Source organism: Equus caballus, chromosome 24 (assembly GCF_041296265.1).
Source record: "Equus caballus isolate H_3958 breed thoroughbred chromosome 24, TB-T2T, whole genome shotgun sequence".
In the NCBI taxonomy this organism is placed as follows: Eukaryota; Metazoa; Chordata; class Mammalia; order Perissodactyla; family Equidae; genus Equus; species Equus caballus.
Window position 1 is genome coordinate 39064776 of NC_091707.1, and position 22319 is coordinate 39087094.

At 38.8% G+C, this 22319-nt stretch overlaps 1 protein-coding gene and 1 long non-coding RNA gene across 2 annotated transcripts in view; one reads left to right on the forward strand and one right to left on the reverse strand.

Annotated features, from left to right (window-relative positions):
• Window positions 1–22319, reverse strand: part of SEL1L (SEL1L adaptor subunit of ERAD E3 ubiquitin ligase) — a 50604-nt gene that overhangs the window by 22078 nt on the left and 6207 nt on the right. The window contains 4 exon segments of the mRNA NM_001317264.1: window positions 2613–2775; window positions 3619–3724; window positions 5369–5536; window positions 22080–22311. Of these exon segments, the coding sequence (NP_001304193.1) occupies window positions 2613–2775; window positions 3619–3724; window positions 5369–5536; window positions 22080–22311 (669 nt within the window).
• On the forward strand, window positions 1644–13130 carry LOC138920545 (uncharacterized). Its single transcript, XR_011431929.1, has 2 exons — window positions 1644–1932; window positions 12790–13130. It is a non-coding gene; the product is annotated as an uncharacterized lncRNA (long non-coding RNA).

A 22319-nucleotide genomic window follows, 5' to 3' on the forward strand; every position in this document is an offset into this window, starting at 1 on the left:
GAAAAGATGCATGCATCTTTAATGCTAAAACATTTGAATTGCACAAGTATGCACAACTGTGGAACTAAAGGACCTCAGAAATGCATTCAAGGTTTTACAAAATATACAATGAAATATAACTTTAAACAAGTCAAAAAGTTTGGCTTCAAGATCAAAGACAATTTAATAAAATATTAACTAGAAAAACAAAGCTCCACACTCTTAAACTTGGCTTTACTTTGATGAATAGCTACTATGAGAACAAAACAACTCCTATATTACATCAACACATTATCTGTTTATGCAAGGGGGATACACAATGAAAATGGACAAGAGATTACCAAGATGGACTATCCCAGGAATAAAAAGAGCCTGCAAGGGGTAAAGGGAGAAAGGTTGCTTTATAATGCTAAAGCACACACAATTTAAAAAAACAAACAAAAACCCAACCAAACAATGCAAATGCCCTTTGCCTTCTGAGGATCATCCTTGATGACATGAAAGTATAAGCTAAAGTTATAAAGGCAGAAGGGACAGGTATCAGTGCTCATTAAAATCCATGAGCTCTTTGATATTTCCCAGCCTCCCTTGTAGTTTAGGTAGGGCCACGTGCCTGGGATGTGGCTGGAAGGGATGTAAGCCATTTTTAAACCTGGCCCTTAAAAACTTCCAGAGAATTCTCCAGCCCTGCCTTCTCCCTTCCTGATGGCTTGGAAGCCTTGTGCTCCAGATGGTATAGCTACATGACAGAAGCAGTCCTTGACCCTGAGTCACCATTTGGAAGAGAGTGGTACAGGCAGGAGAGCTGCATAGAACCTGGCACAAACAAGAAATAACTCTTTGTAGTGTTAAGCCACTGTGATTTTGGTGCTTTGTTTCATTAGCTAGAATTAATTACCGTGGGGAGAGTGCTTTGTCACATATAAAGCACTGTGGCATTGTAGGGTTCTATTACTGGAGGGAAAAGATGCCTTAAAAGTAAAACTATTCTTCAGAGCAGAATGTGTCTGAAGATAAAGACTAAGTGTGCGAATTTCATATAAAGTGATTTATGCAAAGAAAGGAAAAAAGCTTTGAAAACAAAGGGGAACAATTAAGATATAACCTGCTTATAAACTGAAACCAAGACTATGTAAGACTTGCAGACTGGTAAGGTAATCAGTCCTGTGGAAAACAATGGTCACAATTTCTGTTATTGTTTAAAGAGACTGAAAACAGACTTCCTCTAACTATGACTAGAAATTTTGTTAGATCTTTAAGCAAATCCAATGCCTTCAATAAACCTGAATTATCCTTTTTTTTGAGGAAGATTAGCCCTGAGCTAACATCTGCCACCAATCCTCCTCTTTTTGCTGAGGAAGACCAGCCCTGAGCTTACACCGGTGCTCATTTTCCTCTACTTTATATGTGGGACACCTGCCATGGCATGGCTTGATAAGTGGTGTGTAGGTCCGCACCTGGGATCCGAACCGGCGAACCCTGGGCTGTGGAAACAGAACATGTGAACTTAACTGCTGTGCCACTGGGCCGGCCCCTAAACCTGAATTACTGAAGCCATTTTAAATGAACGCAGTGGTCCCCTAAATCCAGGTGTCAATCTTACTAACAGGAAATCAAGAAGGTATTATGTATCAACTACTGTGATGCAATATGGAACACAGAACATCCCCTATAATGCGGTCTAGCTGACTATCCCCTAGAATGCAGTCTAGCCAAAAATATTTTGAGTTCATCAGCCTTTAGCTGTGACATCTAGTTTATCAGAAATATAGATGATGAAGAAACAAACTAAAGGACACCATGAAGAAGCAAATAGACAAATTGAAGTAGGACATTCTGCAGAAAAACTGGCCTTATCTCTAACAGGAAAAAAAGAAAGGCAGGGGCTATGCTAGAAATAACAACCAAATATAAGGTGTAGTGCTGGACTGGATACCGCTTTGGACAAAACAGGTATAAAGAAAATGTTTTGGTTTAACACCATATGAATATGGTATGGGCATTAAATGACGTAAAAATTTACTGGAATGGAAAGGGAAAAGTTGTTTTCTGAAAAGAGCAAGTTATGGAACAGCAGACAGTGACATTTTATTTTAATAAAGAATTCACACATACATATACACACAGAAAGGTCTAGAAGGGTATGCCTGCACTAACATGGTACCAATGCTCATGCCTGGTTGATACATATGTGATGTTTACTTTCTTAGTTTTTTATTTTGTATTTCTAGCTTCCTATAATGGACATGTACTACTTCTGTAATAAAATTTTTTTAAAAAAACACCAAGATTAACAAGAGTTGGACCATCTGAACTTTGGAAAAAAAGGAATCATGAATAATCTCAGATAAAAAATCAATTACCTTTGTGTTTCATTCTCTACAGATATAATTTTGAAAACTACAAATATAATTGTGGCAAAACGCAAAAATGTCTAAAGTGAACATAAATGTTCTTAGACTAAAGAAAAAGACTAAGAAGATTGGTAAAATGATCTGCCACAAAATTAACATTTAAAAATATTTTACCTTCCACTCTGACTTGTCAAAAGAAGTCAGGGCATAAAGAGTAAACTGCTCTTAAAATAAACAAGTGCAGTGAGTTGAGAGATTCTCCACCGAAAGTACACTTACAGTTTGTCCCTTGGGAGAGCCTTCCTCAGTCAATTTCTCAAACATCTCTTTGGCTGCCTGGATATTCTGTGTCAGGTAATCACCAAACAAAAGAGCATAGGACACTCTCTCCAGGGCCTTGGTATGGTTCATGCCTGCTGCCTTTTGAAGATACCGATATGCTCTTTAAAGGTAAGCAATTAAAAAACAAATTAGCAGTATTTTGGAACTGCCATTAAATTTTTTTTCAAGATCTACTAAAATGCAGCATAAATAATATCTTTATTCTACAGAATCCCTCTGACATCTTATTTCTACTAAATTGTATTACTTATGTATATAGAAAACATGCTGTCTACTTTGTTTTTATGGAAGGTACTAGTTCTCTCTGTTATTCTAGTATCTTAGAAGGGTCTAATTACACTAACAGTAATTCTAAAAACTCCTATTAAAAAAGTTAACTGGATTTGCAATGAGAGAATTGTAATACCATGGTGTCCAGTAAATAATCTAGTGATATGATAACCATTGCAGATAAATCTCTGTACAGACTATAACAAAAGTCAGCTGAAACTAAAGGGACATAAAATGTCAGAAGACAGTCACTTGTTTTATGTTCTTTCCAAGTGCAAATTCCTAAATTCTAGTCTGTGTCTGCAAGAAAATTACAAAGCAAAACGAAAAACAAAACACCTGACAGCAATTCCTTTTGTTTGTTTTATGTAATTTTAAATTCTGAATAGCATATGTATTCTTTGTTCTCAGAAACTACTGCAACTTCAGCCAATTATTTCTGTTTTGCTCACTGTTCATTCTTGTGATCAGTATTTATAACCTTTTTATCCCAACAAGCTAAATCTGATAAAAGCAATACCACTAATGTCCATATATCATATTAAGTTTTCTTGTAATGCAACTTAAGAAATCCTCTGTCTTTGGCACAATACTTAAAAAAAAAAAGTACTTAGCTATTTGTCTCAGTAATGGCCCATCCTAGGGGAGGAATGGACTTGGCAGTGCTACCTACTCTCTTTTTTGGCTTTTCTTATTGCTTCCATTGAGGATTTTCATCCCAGTCTGGTACATCATCTCAGCTTCCTGCATTTGACGTCTTTTAGCAGCCTCTTCTTCAGCTAAAAGCAAAAAGTAGATACATTTAAATGGAGTTTAATTCTACACCAATTATTTATCAAACATCAGTACTGACTCTTTCTCTTGGGTAGTCATACAAACATGGTTAATGATCATTCACTATTTCCAAATCTGACTATAAAGAAACATGGTCTAAGTGTGGCCTTTACCTGACAAAAGATTTTTAAAAAAATAAATAAAACTCATTGAAATCACTTTCTTTTAGAGAAGGCAGTATCAACCTGGTTTCGGAGGGTACTTTTCTGCTAGAAATTCTAAAACTTTTTACATAATTCAACTAAAATTTCAGTAGAAGCTTATGATTATATGCCAAGATCAGCTAAAATCATAAGAACGAAAGAACATTAAATAATAATAGAAAAATACTGTGTAGTCAAAGGACACTTTAGCCTCACCTGAAATACTGACATCTTTACAAGGGAAGTATCTGACTAATTACATAATAAAAAGTTAGTAAAAAACTGACTTTTATTAAATACAGATTCCAATCTAATAGTTCAAGTTCTCTATTTTTTTTCCTATTCACTGATGCAACACTGAAAATCACAGAATTGTTACAGATTTCTCAAAATTATTTTGCAACTGTAATATCCATTTTAACAGAAATCTACAACTCATTAAGAGACATTTGAATATTTTATTAGGACCAACATTTATACAAACAGAAGTGAGTTGTTCTTGCAATATAGAAAAATCTGATGTATTAAACTGGAGTACCTAATCATACTAGCCTACATCCAAAGATGGACTAAACTTGATATTATCTTCTAGGAACGGTTAAATATTCTATCAGTCATTATTTTGAAAATGTTATTTGTTACGAAAGGATGTACATTCAAGATTTTCTGTTGTTCTTTTATAGTTAGAAAGTTTTTCCTGAAAACACAACTTGCCTTTAGAGCTCAGCCCCTTTATACTCGACATCAACATTTAGGATGGTTAAATATACTATATTTATCAAATATTATCTTAGCACAGCACATTTTATTCAAAGTATTTTAAAAAGGTATTATTTTTCTTCTAACTACTATTAACCTTTGCCATAATGTTCTGTTTCCTTTATTGCCAAAAAATGTTTTACATTAATTAATTTAGCAGCCTGCCTGAGGATTTACAGAACAACTTGTGCACACCAACAGAAAACCATCTCTAAATAAGACATGAGTGCGATAGGCTGCCAACTGACAGCCTGGAAACAAGTAAATACAGTGCATAATTCCTGCTCTTAAGTCCATTCTTTAAGGTTATAACCAGGTTATCAGTACTGACCATTTCTGACCAAGGTGAAAAAAGGATAGCTAGAAAAAGGCCTTAACAATGTTGATGGAGAAGGCCGGCCCCATGGCCGAGTGGTTAAAGTTCCACATGCTCTGCTTCGACGGCCCAGAGTCCGCGGGTTCAGATCCTGGGTGTGGACCTGCTCCACTCATCAGCCATGCTATGGAGGCATCCCGCATACAAAGTAGAGGAAGATTGGCATAGAGGTTAGCTCAGGGCTAATCTTTCTCAAGCTAAAAAAGAGGAGGATTGGCAACGGATGTTAGCTCAGGGGGAATCTTCCTCACAAGAAAAAAAAATATTGACTGAGACATAAAGCAATATAGACACACCTGAGAAATACTTACTTTCACAAAAGCCCCACTTTTCATCTGCTTTATAGTCATAGGTTGTAGCACACCACAATCTGCCATCTTCCCTCCCATCTGATGTACATTCATCATATTCTTTATCCAGGAAAAGAAAAGGGAAGTGGCAGGGCTCCCCATGTGCTGTGCCTTCAATGGCAGTCAAAGCTGGAAAGGTAAGAAAAAAAAATCTAAACATGAACAGCACCTCTCATATTCAATGGAGTGAACACCGTCAATTCCAACTATTAGAATTTGAAGACAGATATGATTTGTAATGGGGAACATAAAAGGGACAGCACTGATTCTGTTTATGGACAGCCTGAGGGTGAGTCAACTTAGTGAGCATGGCTAGCTGACTACCCAGTTTGATACCTAGCTTAGAATTTCTGAAAGTCTTGAGATATAATACCCTTAGAATGTTATAAGTCTACTATAAAACTCTTGCCCAACTAGGGCAGCAAAAGATAAGGCAAATGCAAACGAATCCAGTGTTCAGCACAACTCTCCTTTTTCCTATCTGAATGGTGTAAGTCAGTTTCCTTAATACTATAAAGTTATATACAGAAAAGGATCCACTAGGCAAAGTTAATCACTCATGTACTCTTCTCTGATCCCACACCATTTTATTAGAGTACTTATCATATGCACTCAAGTTCTTTCTTTACCATACTCTAGCTCCTACTATATATTTTTTTAAAGATTTTATTTTTTTTCTTTTTCTCCCCAAAGCCCCCCAGTACATAGTTGTATATTCTTTGTTGTGGGTCCTTCTAGTTGTGGCATGTGGGACGCTGCCTCAGCATGGTTTGATGAGCAGTGCCATGTCTGCGCCCAGGATTCGAACCAATGAAACACTGGGCCGCCTGCAGCGGAGCGCGCAAACTTAACCACTCAGCCACGGGGCCAGCCCCTAGCTCCTACTATATTTTGAGCTTGCTAAGGGTAGAGACCATATCTCTGACTTGTTCTGTAAGTTTTTTTCCGAGTATCTCTCAGGTACTAGGAATTAGGCTAGGGGCAGGAAATGAGGTGGGGCATGGGTGTCTGCTATACAGAACTTACTGCCTAGCAAGGAAGAGAGACATTAAACAAAAGTGTGATGGATGTTATGGAAAGGAAAGCCTTCCCTGTCAGGAAATGAAGTTTACACTGAACCTCACGGATGTGCAGGAGCAGGGGGTGGATGAAATGCTGCAGAGTAGGGTGGGGAGAAATACTGTAGACAGAGGGACAGTGTGTATTAAGATCAAATGAAAGAGAGAATGGCACAGTAGAGAAAATAAAGAAGTAAGTATGTCAGAACAAATAGTGAGAGTGCCGAAGTGGACAAGAGAAGAGGCTAAAGAGCTAAAGAAGCCAGACTAGGGAGGTCCTGACAATCTTATTAAGGAGTTTGGACTTTATCCTGAAAACAATGGAAACTCACTTAAGAGTTTTAAGTAGGAGTGACATGCTCATACTTACATTTTATTAAGGGAGTGGACAATGGAATGAAGGGAAGCAAGGCTGGATGCAAGATGACCAGTTTAAATGTTGTAACAGTAGTCTAACTGAGAGGTAATGGTAGCCCGAAGAGGACAATGCAATGAAAGAAGTAGATGTACGCAAGTGATGCTACGGAAGTAGATACGGTACTACTTACTGACTGCCTAGATGTGCAGATGAGAGGATGGAGGAGTCAAGGAAGGCTCCCAGGCATTAGGCTTCAGGAAATGAGTAGATGGTTGTCCTGACTAAGGGAACACTAAAGGAGGAGTAGGTTACTGAGTAGGGATGAAATGGATCAGAAGAGAGACAAGTTAAGCTTTGATCTTGCTACATTCAAGGTGTCTATAAAAAAAACAAAACAAGTTGCGGCTGGCCCAGTGGCTGAGTGGTTAATGTTCCACACACTCTGCTTTGGCGGCCCGGGTTCATGGGTTCAAATCCCGGGTACGGACCTACTCCACTCATCAGCTATGCTGTTGAGGTCTCCCACATATAAATTAGAATAAGACTGGCACAGATGTTAACTCAGAGCTAATCTTCCTAAAGCAAAAAAAAGTGGAAGGTTGGCAATGGATGTTAGCTTAGAGTGAATCTTCCTCACCCTAAACAAAACAAAACAGGTGAAGATGTCTTAGACATCTTTTCAGTTGCAGCCAAAACGTCCTCCAGTTTATAGATACATTTGAAGCCAAGAGTATGCATCACAATGCTGAGTGAGAAGTATACAAGAAGACCAGAGGGCCAGGGCTGAGTCTAGAACCATACACGGTAAGTATGATACATGTCAACTTGCACTCATTGCTTTTTACATGGAGAACTGAATTAGGCAGCAGAGCTTAGTGATTAAGAATATAGGTTCTGGAATGAGAACACCTGATTCAACCCCTGTCACTTATCAGCTGCACACTTTCAGCAAATTATTTAATCTTTATCCTAATCCATAAAATTATTTGGAGATAACTTCCTTATCCACAAATAGGGATAACAGTCCTTGCTGCATAGAGTTACTTACAAAGACGAACTGAAATAATATGTGTAAGGGACTCACCATGGTCCCTGCCACTTAAGGTAATGCGAGTTTAAGAGATGGCAACTGCTATTGTTATTACTGGGACTCCTGCTCCGAAAGGCTGGAAAATACATGTACCTTCTTCCTAGCGTAAAGAAGAATATATCCTAAGATACTAATTTGAAAACTATTTTAAGTAAGTTATGAAAGACAAAATGAATTTCAAACGGTTTACCACCAGGTAAATGTAATTTATCATCCTGGTAATCACTGACCAGAGGCATATAACTTCTTTACCTTTGATCCGCCCACGTTTTTAAGAAATGATTTTTAAAGCAATGTATAAGCAAAGCATCCTTTAGCAACAACCTCAGAGGGGTCATTTATTTTTTTAATCTTTATTTTATTTCCTTTTTAAATGGACCATATCTGGCTACATGCTATTAACTTATTTCAATATTTTTATCATGTGTAGTTAAATCTGAATAAAGAAGAACTGTCATTCCCCAGGGCATAATATACATTATAGAAAACTACTGTCATTCACAATTATGAAAGGGAAAATCTGGAATCTAGAGCCCACTTCATTTTCTACAGTTATTGTAAAAAGCAAATGTTCAGAGGGGTCATTTTGACTATAAAATTTGAAAAAGACACTCCTATGCACTGCTACTAGATTCAAATTTGCTTTTTTGTCTGTAAAACTGCCATTTGTGAACCTGCATTTCAAACTCAATACCATACAATGGTTTAAAAGAATATTTGATTTTCTGTATGATAATAGAAATTTTTGTTTTAAAAACAAATAGCTTGCCACAAGAATTTTAGTTTGCCAAAACTTATACTTTCTAAGTGGTTCAAATACACAAAAGAATTCTCTTTCATCTGATGGAACTATACAGCAATAAACAAACTAGCAGGAACTCAAAGGTTTTTGGCAACTAAAGGTTTTGATCTATTGCTGATTCAGCACTAACTTAAGCAGGAAGAACTCCCAGGGTGTATCTGCTTCATCAATTTAGTTAATCTGAATCTTGATCAAATAATCTTTATTAGTAAGTTACTAGAAAGAAAATTTCTCTCTCTCAGCTATCTTCTCCAAGCAAAATCACAATAGAGAAACTGCTTTTACCTTTTAAACTTGTTTTAAAGTCTTCCAAAAGTTACTGTCTGGGACTTGCTAGTTTCAAGTCAATTATCTCAAGTAGACAGTATTCCTCACAATAGCATTAATTTCAGTTAATTTTCTTTCCATGGAGAAATTCTGCAATAATTTCAAAGCTATCATTTTAAAACTGCCATAAAAATAGTACCAGTTTAAAAAACAATGGTGATCAGTGCTCGGGCATAATGAAGCAGACTGATTATGCAATTTAAGTTAATGACAGCAAGTAATCAAATCCGACATTTAAAATGAAAGGGGAAAAATGTGTCATGAAGTCAATTCTGCACCTTCATATAAAAATTCACATTTTCTAGATAAGGCACCTTTTTGACTCTACAATAATGATACAGTAATCACAATGTGTTTAGACCCTAAGAGCATGGTATATGAGAACATATAATAGTGAACAAACTGCTTTATGTTTAAACTAGTAGAAATTTGTTCTTGCAAAGTCAACTGAAATCATTCAAGAAAGCTAGGGAAAAAACCCCAAAACAAAGAAACAACCCAAACCTGAAATCATTTGGTGCTGGTCAGACTATGGGTAAATGGGAACTTTCATACTGTTGGCAGAAGTATAAATTAGTACAACCTCTTAAAGAAGGACATATGGTAATATCTATTAGAATTTAAAAGGTCCATACCTTTAGAGTCTATTTCTCACTTCTAGGATGTCTACTTACAGAAATACTCCCACAAGGATACAGAGACATATGTGCAAGAAAGCATTTGTGCATTATTATAATTTTAAAAACATAAAACCAAAAACTCAAAGGTCTATCAATAGGAGGTGGGTGAAATCAACTACACTGCAGTCTTTATAATGGAAACCTGGGCATCAACATGGATGGAATTAAAGGTCACTAGTGTAGGGTAGATAGGGCAGAGGATCAAACGCTGAGTCCCGGGGCAAGGTGATGTTTCAAGATCAGGCAGATTCTGAGAAACCAGCAGCCAAGTGAAGAAGGATCTTCAGAGAAAGGAAAAATATGTGAGGGGTCAGTAAGATGAGGACCAAGAACTGACCAGGTATTCCGCAGTTAGAAAGTGACTGGAGAAGAGTGGATTTAGTGGTCTGGAGGGCACCAGAGTCTTGCTGGAGTCAGATTAGAGAATGGGAAGAGAGGAAGTAAAATTAGCAAATACAGACAACTCTTCTGAAGAATGCTGCTATAAGAGAAGTGGGGTGGTTGCCAAAAGGAGATTTGGGACCAGGAAGTTCTGTTTTTTAAAATATAAGATATTACAGCATGTTTGAATGCTGATATGAAGAATCTGAGAGAGAGAGCAATGTAAATATGGCTAGAATATTGCTATATGTACTGAATTGAAGGCCCTGGGAATACAAACACTCACATCTTTTCCTCATTTTTAATTGTAAAATCAAAACAAAACAAAATCCAAAAAAGTCAACTTTTTGATCCATACAGAGAAAGGCAAGGGATTTAGCTTCACAAACTTCTCATTCTAAGAGCTTTTACAATACCATTAAAGACTGATACTGTATCTACAAGTTTAGATAAGAATACTATTTAATCCTGCTTCTTGTTTGAAGCAATCTTGTACTTCCAAACACACAGCAATAAGTAGCATTTTAGTCAAATACACTTGTAGTCAAAAATAGTGGAAATGCAATTATTTAATGTTAAAAAGCTATCAACCTCAAGACAATTGTCATATAATGTTCATCAATTTTAGTAAATATTGAGATTAAAACTCAATTAACCAATCAGTCATCATCAAAAATCCGCAAGTACAGTCATGCGCCACATAACAACGTTTTGGTCAATGACAGACTACACATATGACGGTGGTCCCATAAGATTAGTACCATACAGCTTAGGTGTGTAGTAGGCTATACTATCTAGGTGTGTGTGAGTACACTCTAAGATGCTCTCACAAGGATGAAATCGCCTAATGACACATTTCTCAGAATGTGTCCCCATTGTCAGGTGACACATAACTCTACGAAGAACAAAACACAAGTACAGATGATTTAAAGTAAACCATACTTGAGATAAAGCAAATGGTACAGGGCAAATAAAGAGCTATTTATTGTTGTCTGAGAAACACAGTATAGTAATCTCTTAGGGAAAAATACCAATGTTATTCAACTTGCTACAAGCAGATTGCTTTTACCCAGGGTTGAAAAATGCTAACTAAAGTTGGGAAATAACATATGTTAAGGAAGGAAGGAAGGAAGGAAGGAAGGAAGGAAGGAAGGAAAGACAGATAGGCAGAGTATCCTAAGGAAGGCATTTCTTTAAGGATAAAAACGTATTTTTCAGAAGAAAAACGAAATGTAGTCATATGGAGAATGAACAAAACATTCAAATTAGAGTTCATACAGCTCAGTTCTGTGAGAAACAACTAATCATTTTAAAGTAGAAAAAGAAGAGGCACTGGCCCATGTGCCCAGAAGAAAGTGACAAGCTTCATGACACTTAGGTGACAGGCACTGTCAGGCACCACACAGAGTGAAACTTCCTCAGGAAAACTGCTATTTGAGAACAGTGGGTTTCTCTAAATAATGGCTTTAAAGATAATTTTTAGAGTTTCAAAAGCCCTGCTTTTCCATAAGGATGGTCTCCTAAAGGAGTTTCCTACACAGATAATTTCTTGTATAACTGAACAAAAGAAAAGAAAAGAAACAACAGTAACAAAAAAAATCTTTTCATTAAAAGTTAGGACCTCTCGTAGGTGATGGCCTACACTTCCTTAACCATCTAACTTCTGTTTAACCTGGTTACTAAATTAAGTTCTGTTTATTCCTTGCCACTCCCATGCAAGTGACAATCAAGAAGAAATGTCATCCTCTTACTTAACCAACTTGCTTACTGCAGAACCCAATTTTAAGCATGATTTAGTTAAGTTTAAACTCAGTTCGTTTTGTGTCATTTGAAATAGAGCAAGATGCTGGTTATTTTTCTTCTTTTTATTATTTTTTTAATTTTTTTTTATTTTATTTTATTATTTTTTTTAAAGATTTTACTTTTTTCCTTTTTCTCCCCAAAGCCCCCCAGTACACAGCTGTATATTCTTCGTTGTGGGTCCTTCTAGTTGTGGCATGTGGGATGCCACCCCAGCATGGCTCGATGAGCAGTGCCATGTCCACGTCTAGGACTTGAACCAATGAAACACTGGGCCGCGTGCAGCAGAGCACGCGAACCCAACCGCTCAGCCACAGGCCAGCCCCTCTTCTTTTTATTTTTTAAGACTATAATGTGTTTACTGCAGAAAAGACAATCCAAGCAACAGGAAAGAACACAAAATTAAAGAAAAATCACAGTCATCTTTAGCTACCATTACAAATTCTCTTTTTTCTCCAAACGTAATGACTGTTAGTAGAAAAGAAGTTCATTTTTCTTTTCACTTGCAAACATACGAGAAAAAGGCAGCTTTTGTTGACATAAGGGACGTGTGATGACTGTATGTATCATCTTGGTTGGGCCACAGTGCCCAGATATTTGGTCAAATATTATTCCGGACGTTTCTGTGCAGGTGTTTCTTTGGATGAGATTAACATTTAAATCAATGGACTCTGAGTAGAGCAGATTACCCTCCATAATGTGGGTGGGCCGCATTCAATCAGTTGAAGGCGTAACAGAACAAAGACTGACCTCCCCTGAGCAAGAAGAATTCTGTCAGCAGACAGCCTTTGGTTCTATTTCTGTGGAGAACCCTGACCAATGCAGAATCATACTAAGAGAATTATTTCCAATGTGACATTTTCACCTAACCCTGACATTCTTCCAGGTGGCAGAGTACAGACTGGCTCACCATTGATTCTTCACCCCTTCTTCACCTTCTGTAGAGCTAGGGATGGTCAAGAGATAGTTTTAGCAGTTCTACGAGTGATTTCTGGGAGAGGTTTCTGTTCTTCTGATGCAGACATCACTTCTTCCTGAGGACCCAAGACATGGAGATACAGCTACCACCAGACGTAACCACAAGGAACAAATATGAGGCTGAAGCCAATTTGCTAAGGAGACTGGACAGGAGAGAAAGAAGGAGCCAGCGTCCCTGATGGCACAAATCCTAACCGCCTATCTGTGGAGTGCTGCTTAGATGAGCCAAATAAACATCTGCTTCTGCCACTCTTTGATGGATTTTCTGTTATTTGCTACAAAACATGCTCCTTTTAAAATAATTGAGTATTCTATATTGGGGAATACCACAGAGTAATCATTCCCCTCTTGATGGCCATTTACGCATTCATTTTCAACAAATGTTTATTGAGATGATGTGCAGAAAACAGCTAACATAGCAAGTATGACTGTTATCTTCTCAAGGGTGGGCCCTTGCTGCATATGGGAACTTAGATTTTGGGAGGGTCCCCACCTCCCTAACTGACAGAAGTGACTCACAGTGCCTTAAGTGTTTGTACAATGTGGTTTATGCTCCACATCTGTTTTCCTTCTGGGAGTCTGCAGTTTTGGCACACGGTGGGCAGAGAGTGATTATGTGACTTGTCTCTATTAAAAACTCCAGGCCCTGGGTCTCTAATGAGCTTCCCTGGAAGACAACATTTCACACGTGTTGTCACACGTGCTGGGGGAGTGAAGCGCATCCTGTAGGACTCCCTTGGGAGAGGACCGTTGGAAACCTGCACTTTGTTTGTTTCCTTTGGACTTTACCTCATGCTGATTTTGCTTTGCACCCTTTCGCTATAATAAATCATGGCTGTGAGTGGAGCTGAGTCCTCCCAGCAAACCATCGAACCTGAGGATGGTCTTGGGGACCCTCAGTATCAGTTGGTATCAGAAGTGGGATTTGATAGAACGCCCCTGACTCACTGAAATAATGGTGAAAGCACTGTTTGGGAAAGGAAGGACAAGGCACAGGGTACGACTCTTTGGTGCCCAGGGGGTTACGAGGTCATCTATGGCGTGCAGCAGCAGATGAGCTGCTATCTATTGTGAAGGTAAAAGTCACCTGCAGAATTTGAAAATCACAGATCCAACTCTAGGAGAGTGAGATTGCTGGATCTGCAGCTGCTTTTGGCCATGCAGGCTAAAGTAATATCTTTGGGTTTTGTTCTTTCCTCCAGATGTTCTCTTCCTAAAATTCCCAAGGAGAAAGGGCCAAAAATGTTAAAAGTTTGCATTGCTCTCTCCTCTGAGTGGGGCTGGGGGAGGGAGTTAAATCAGGTCCCAGGGCTGGAGCAAAATTTTATATAAACCAGAAAAATAAGGCAGGGAAGTAACACTCCAGCAACTTTTTTCAGCCTAGCTGCTGCTACAGTAGCCTCCCCCTCTTCCCTTCCTCCCCTGCCTTCCAGCCAGGCTCTTCCTTGGCAGCTGTAATGTTAACACTGCAAATGCTGAACTTACTGCTAGGAGTTTAAGTAAATTTGCAACGAGAAAACAAAGGAAATGTTCTTAGTGGCTTTGTATTTCGTTTCCATCACAGCTGGATGTATGGTAAAAATTGACATAAAAAGTTAAATGCTTCTAATTCCATACATGCCAGAGGAATCATCCTGATCACAGGAAGGTGCAAAAAAGAAATGTGTTAGTGGGACACGACTTCCATGCTTTTTGCTGCCAGTGGGCGGGTTGGAATTTAAACTCTGAGTACTGGAAACAGAACAAGTCTCTGTAACTGGTGGGTTTTGCTATGGAAGATTTGGAGTTTTGCTTACTGGAGCCTCCGGAAAAAGGAAGATAGTAAGAAAGAGAGGTAATCTACAGATGCAGATATACTTTTGGAGTTCTAAAACACAGGTTGTAGTTGGCTAATGAGTGCTTGTGGAAGCAAAGGTGTGACCTTAGAGACTGATGTGCGTATCAGTGAGTGGGTCAGTTTGGACTCAAAGACTGACATGACGAAAAGGGCTGAGGAAAGCCTTCCCTGCCACTTGGACTTTCTGGTCCTGCAGCATCCTGACTTTGCTGTTAAAGAAAAGCCTCTGGCTTTTTAAAAATCCTGAATTCACAGATCCTAATTGCTTGGATTTGTTTTAAGCTAAAACCTGATACTGTCTGGTATAGGCTCCCAGCTCAGTGTGGGCTGTGCTGAACTGGGAGCAGGCAAAGGCTCGATAAACAGAACTCAGACTATGACCTCTGCACATCAGGCCACCTCTCTGTGAGGCCCTACACTGTGAGGAAATCATGAATGTTTGGCTGGACTGTCTGGGACACACAAAAAAGCCCACAGGAAAGGGCTTGTTCTCTGGTAGGACGACTGAAATCCAGCTGCTGACTGGCTGTATATTTCTGATACAGAGACTCACTGTATTCTTAACTTGCAACTATTGTTCAAAGCTGCAATTTGCGAGAGGGTACATCACAGGGACTGTGACCCTCTATTCACTCCTGACAGGTCAAGCTGATTTGCAACCCCTCTGGAGCATGTTTTTCTGGGGTTGACTCCTCGTGCCCTGCTCTCCTGATGAGCTGCAATTTGCAACAATGGACTCATCACCTGACTCTCCCCTCACACTCTCCTGCTGCACACCCTAGTGCCATCTGAGTGTTCGATGCAGCTGTCCTGAGAAAGAAGGTGATCGTTTCCATGCTGCTCACTGGATAAGCAATCAGGGTGAAAGGAGTGGGCAGTTATGTAAACCCACTTTGAAATTTTTTGAAAAGTCAGGATTTTCTTCTGACCAATTCCTGAACATGATGCCTTTCTGGTTTACTTGTATAGAAGTGTTTTTCTGTGAAGATCTTTTTCTCCTCTTGCACACAACCCCACTGGGTGAAAGCTCTGGATGAGAGGAGACGATTGAAAAATATAAAATTACGATCGCTGAATGGAAACACTGGTTTTGTAACAACTAAGGAAAATAAACCAAACCCCTTCCCCTTGGAGAGGCATGAGGGAGGTGAGATGGCATTATGATCTTTGTTTTTTGAAAGTATTTAGGAAGCTTCTCTTCATTCCTAAAGGAAAACTCTTCACGCGCCTCTCTAAGTTGCTGAGAGGGCTCTGAATTCAGACTGTTGAGCCTGTGATCACACCTGACAGGGCTGACTAGGAGGCAACAGGAAGTGGCCCAGCCTCAGCACTTTCCTCCAGATGTTGTCCACACTTACAAGGTGGATAAACTGGTCTCGTGAACATGAAAACTGTTTGGAACTGACTGGCAGTCCCTCTGAAACCAGGGAGTGAACTAAATTATTTGGACTGGACTAGGAACCCTAGGACAACATGCCCATGGCAGGAGGCCACATCATACTGCCTAATATATGTCCTGCTTGGGGTGCCCCAACAATTGTAAATACTGTTTCCAGGGTTACCAGGTGTGCCCTTTGGGATCGTACTCCTGTATGTGTACCCTGACTACCAGGACACTGCCTCAGCCCTGGAAGGCTTTCAAGTCAGCTTCAGCTTACTGGCGAGAGTTGTGCTGGACCTGAATTGATACTTAAGGCCAGGTAAAAAGGTTAATACAGAAACTTATGGAGGAAGCCACCCGGCTTTCTAAGATAGACCTTTATGATGAAAGCGATTTGTTAACTGGCCAAGTCTGGGACCTGTGAAGGGCATAAATGAAATCAATACTGAAGCTTCTTGGTCTTACTCTGCTGCCTGGGTCTTACTGACAATAACTTTGCTGTAAAGACAAGTTGGCCAATGACCAAGGGCGTAGACTATGCAGAGAAGACCTAGCATAAGTTTTCTCATAGGTTAACAGAGCAGACCTAAACTTCTGTCTTTGAAAAGGCTTGCTTACAAGGTTGGCCCTTGGCTAGTGGCTGGCAACTTAAGATTTTGGAAGGGTTCCCACTACCCTAACTGTTAGGAGTGACTCATCACAACTGTACAAATGATATGGTTTATGCTGAACACCTGCTTTCTTTCTGAGAGTCTGCAATCTTGGTATGTGCCAGGCACAGAGTGCCTTGTGATGAGCCCCCTATAAAAACTCCAGGGACTTTTCTTGGTAGACAACATTTCGTACGTGTTGTCAAAACTTGTTGCTGTGGAAATTAAACGTGTATTGTGTGACTCCCCTGGGAGAGAACCCTTGGAAGCTTGCATCTCGTTTCCCCCAGACTTCACCCCATGGGCCTTTCCCTTTGCTGATTTTGCTTTGTATTCTTTTGCTGTAATAAATCATAGCTGTAAATACAACTATATGCTGAGTCCTGTGAGTCTTCCTAGAGAATCATCAAGCCTGGGGGTGTGGTCTCAGGGATTCCTGATATAGTTGGAAACGAGAGAGAAATCTTCAATAAACAGCAAGAAGGCAAGTGTGGCCGGAGTGACGGGAGTGAAGGGGAGTGGCAGATGATGAAGTGAGAGAGATAGGAGGGGCCTATCACAGAAGGCCTTGTTTGGACTGTATTCTGAGCATGACAGGAAGCCACTGGAGGCCTCTGAACAGGAAGGAGGATCAGTCTGGCTGCTGTTAGAGAACCGACATGAGGGGAAAGGATGAAAGCAGGGAACCAGATGGGAAGTTCTTACATATGTGAGACTCTTCAAGCGCCCTTGGGTGTTTCTGGAACTGCTTCGGAAAGGAGAAACTTAAGTTCATCTTTAAGGGTGAGTAGAAAGGTGATAGATCAATTGGGCAAGGGGGTGAGGAAGGTATTCCAGACAGTAGGGAGAACTTGTACAAAGGCCCAGAGGCATAAACTGCATGGTGTATTTGAAAAACAGTGATGAGTTCAATGTCACCGAAAAAGGGTGCTTGGGGAAGAGCCACAGGAGATGAAGTCACAGAAGCTGGGAGGCATGTCACACACAGAAGGCTTTGTGAATCATGCTAAGGAGTGTGCACTTTATCTCACAGAGAAATGGGGAGATAATGAAGGGCTGTAAACAGGGGAGTCATAGGATCAAATCTGGGTTTTAGGAAGATCAATATGGCAGAGACATGGATGAGAGCTGACAAAGGATGCAAGCCTAGAAGTAATTGTCACATAACCCAGTTCCAATGTAGTTGGGACTCCACACACACAAAGCTACGCATACACAATTTATGTTACACATAACTACACAAGCCTTTTCATGTATTAATGCTAAATTAAAAACAAGTCTAAATGAAAAGAAACAAAGCAATTAATGAAAAACTAAAACAAACCAAAGCAAGTGAATCTAAATGTTTACAAAATTGTTGGTATAACCACACAGAATTACTCAAAGGATTTAAAAACAGTGTATTACAAATCCCTAGTAAAATATATACTAAGAACAAAAAGAACCATAAAGAAAACTCAAACTGCATTCAGTTGTCTTGTTGTTAGTAGTAATGTTGCTATTGTTATTTTGAAACTATATATACATAGGTAATAGGATAAAGCAATCTAACAATATTCTTAGGTACCAGATTTTCATCATCAGGGAAAGACGACAATACAAAAGGAAGAAGCAAAACCCTTGATGGGCAGAAAGGGATAGGAGCAGACCTGCAATCCATTCTCTCCTTTTACTGCCCAAGAAACACGGAGACAAGGAGGCAACAGGATTAAAGCATATTAGAAACATGCTAACAAGAGACCTTCTGGCAAACACACTAAAGGTATTTACCACCAAGAACGTCCTTACTTTTTTTTTTATTTTAAGATTTTATTTTTTTCCTTTTTCTCCCCAAAGTCCCCCAGTACATAGTTGTATATTCTTCGTTGTGGGTCCTTCTAGTTGTGGCATGTGGGATGCTGCCTCAGCGTGGTTTGATGAGCAGTCCGCGCCCAGGATTCAAACCAACGAAACACTGGGCTGCGTGCAGCGGAGCGCGCAAACTTAACCACTCGGCCACAGGGCCAGCCCCAAGAGTGTCCTTACTTACGGATGCTTTAGCAGGATGGACTTGCTCTGTCTAGACTGCTCACTATACATAAACTTGGGATATATGTATTTACGAGGCATGACTTCCTAGAAAATACCATGAAAGCTATACAGTTATCAGAGAATAAACTGGAGATGTTTCATAACGAAAATAGCTCCCTTTTGTGGAAGTCACACTCCATATGCATCACTTAGAGGCCTTGTCTTAAAATCTGGGCCTAAGCGCATCCTACTTGCGGCAAGAGAGGACCTGGGAGCAGCTCTGGCAGTCATGGAATTCTCCATACTTAGCCTGTGTCTTGTGATAATTACATCTTTGAAAATATTAGTCAAGTTTGATACTCTGATTCTTGTGAGTCCAATTTGTCAATCTGACCCTTTGTGTTATCTCACCTGTAATATTTAATTTGAACTGGAACAATCAGTATGAGTAGTACATTTCCTAACCCTATCCGCCAAAAAGGCCTATTAGTAATGACAGCTCAGTTGCAATGAATAGCCCTTATCACTAGATTGCAGTATTTAAATACAATTTCCCACTAAAAGGAATCTGGGTTCCTTGGAGAAATGGCTGACATTCATTTCTGGGTCAGGAAACATATAAGATAAATTTGGGACATCTTGTCCTGTCTAAAAAGAACTAAGTTTAAAAGTCACCTACAATTAGTTGAAAGGACAAAGGAATGAACTTAAATGGACGCTCAATGGCCAAAAATGGGATAACATGAGCAATAAAAAAGAATGATGGCAATAGAGTAAAGCATAAATATATAAAACCCATGGATGTGTAATGATGCTGAAAAGCAAAACAAACAGAAACAAACAAACAAAAACATACTCACTGGTCTCCTTTGGAAGAGGAGGTGCCCTTTGCTAGGGCACCAAATCATTATTTGAATATATTTCAAGGGAAAGAATCAAGCATTTACCCTCCTTTCCCTTATGGACTATATTTCAGGGTAACCAAATAGCTGATGAGGGAAAGTTCTTTATAAAAGAATCCCAGGTAACAAATCCAGGAGGAATGACAAATTAGAAAGTCATAATTTTGCAACTCCTAATGAAATACTAGATGTAGATAACAAACAAAATGGGCCTAAACCTCTAGGTAAAAGGTCAGTGAAGAACTTTTGAATGGCTGAATCAGGCTGACAGCACCCAACCTCATTCATCAATCCATCACTAGAAGTGGGACAATCAGATACTCTATGCCTCCCAATGTAATACAATAGGAAGGATACACCACCATCTATGAAATACTCTCAAGAAAGAAACAGAACTAAATCTACCCAAGCCTCTAGAGCTAACTTCCAGTTTATAGACTAGACAGCAGACAGTGGAACAAGTTCAATGACATTACATGGATATGACCGGCTAGATCGAGAATGTGGGAAATTGTATAGCACAAAGGACATTATCTCTTTAGCCAACAAAATGACACTTAAAAACAAAGGAGGGAGAATTGTTACAGATAAGAGAAACCTAAGATCTTAACATGGATACTAATCAAATAAATCAATTCTAAAAGGACACTGAAACAACTGGGAAACTGAACAGCCTGGGTATTGGGTGCCAAAGGAATAATAGCTAATTTTGTGGGTGTTATAATACTACTGTGGTTTTGTTGAAAAAAAATTTTTACTTTTAGAGATACGTAGGTAGAACAACATGTGGAATTTGCTTTAAAATCTCTAGGAAAGAAAAAAAGAGTAAATGTGAGGTGGTAAAGATAAAACAAGAACAAGAGTGTTGAGAGCTGTTGAAGCTGGGTGGTGGTGGGTACGGGGGGGTCATTATGCTCTCTACTTTTGTGGACGTTTGGAAATCTCCCTAATTAAAAATTAAAAGGAATGAAATAAATTGTAATATTTGGCAAAAATTTAAAAATGGAAATACACAATTGGCTGAGGTACAGGAAAAGGAGTAGTTTCAAAGGAAGTAAACAGAGTTACATTTCTGAAGAACAATTTAGCAATATGCGTCAAATTCTTTGAAAATTATACATTCAGTCCAGCAAATTTACTTTTAAGAACTAATTCTCAGGAAATTTTCATAGAAGTGCACAAAGATACATTTAAAACAATCTCCTAGCAAGACAAACATTGTAAACAACCTATTTTGCAGTTATGATATATTTACATGTAAAATTTTTTATAGCCATCAACCATCGAATTGTAAAAGAATACTAAATGATATGGGAAAATGTTCAAGATAACTGTTAAGTGCAAAATGAAGGCTGTAAAATAGTATACACATTTTGACCCAATTTAGTCTTCTTAAAACCATACATCTAGAAAAAAGCCTGAAAGAGCACTCTTTATGATGTTAATAGCTGTTATTTCCAGTTGATGGGATAAAGGTACTCATAATTTTTTAAAATAGTTTTTCTATTCATGAGTATGGAATATTTGTAATTAAAAGAAATTATATTTTTAAAACATAAAATCTGGATCAATTCCTGAGAGTGGCTAATAACAGAATAAGAAGTGGGCATGGCAGTGTTCTTTGAAATAACAGACTAAATGACAGAAGGGTGGTGGGGCAGGGAAGAGTGGACACATTAGTGGTGGTTAAATTTAGACACACTGCTTCAGCGGCCCGGGATTCATTGGTTTGGATCCTGGGCGTTGGACCTATGCACCACTCATTAAGCTATGCTGTGGCAGTGTCCCACATACAAAATAGAGGAAGACTGGCACAGATGTTAGCTCAGGGACAGTCTTCCTCATCAAAAAATAAAAAATAAAAAAATAATTAATTTTTAAAAGAATAGGAATTTAGAATATTGTGAGAAAGATCAAGTTTTAAATTTAAAAATAGAGGGTGTCAAGAAGGTGAAAGTTAGAAGAGGATTAAAGTTGACATAAGCTTCAACTGGAGAGGGATACACACCTAAATCAAATTACCTAGGATGACTGAAAAGGTTATTGTAGTAAAAATCCTAACACAAATCGGAAAATAAGGAAACCAGCATGTTAGACAATCCTTCACATCTGAGTTTCTACTTTGTGTACCACTCTGACAGATTATTACATACTGGAGTCCAAAGAGAAATGTTAGGATATTAATATGATACAAATGCAATTTTGACTATTGAATTCAGCTTATGTAACTTGGGTCAAATCTGCTAAGTGAATAACTTTGACATATTAAAATCTAGAAAAGCCTGTAAAACTATACTTAATACATTATATGTGGTTAATAATCAGTAAAATCAGACTTTTGCATCTTTCCACACTAGCTTTAGAATTTCAGTTGTCTCCTTCTTTCATCAGGTAAAAGCAAAGAAATGTCTAGACTACCTGTTTTCTGTACTTTTGTTGGTTCTTCATAGTCCTTGTTTTCTGGATTTGGAGATTCTAGAAAGCTGATTTCTTCTGTGACACTTTCCCCTTCTTGGCTCCTGAGGCTGTCTTCCTCTTCCTGAATAGGTGATTCTAATTCTGATTCTTCTGAATCAAGAAATATCTGACCAGCGACTACTCTGCCTGCTGTGCTGTGGTCCTTTACCGACTCATCTGATGGCAAAGAAGTCTGAAAAT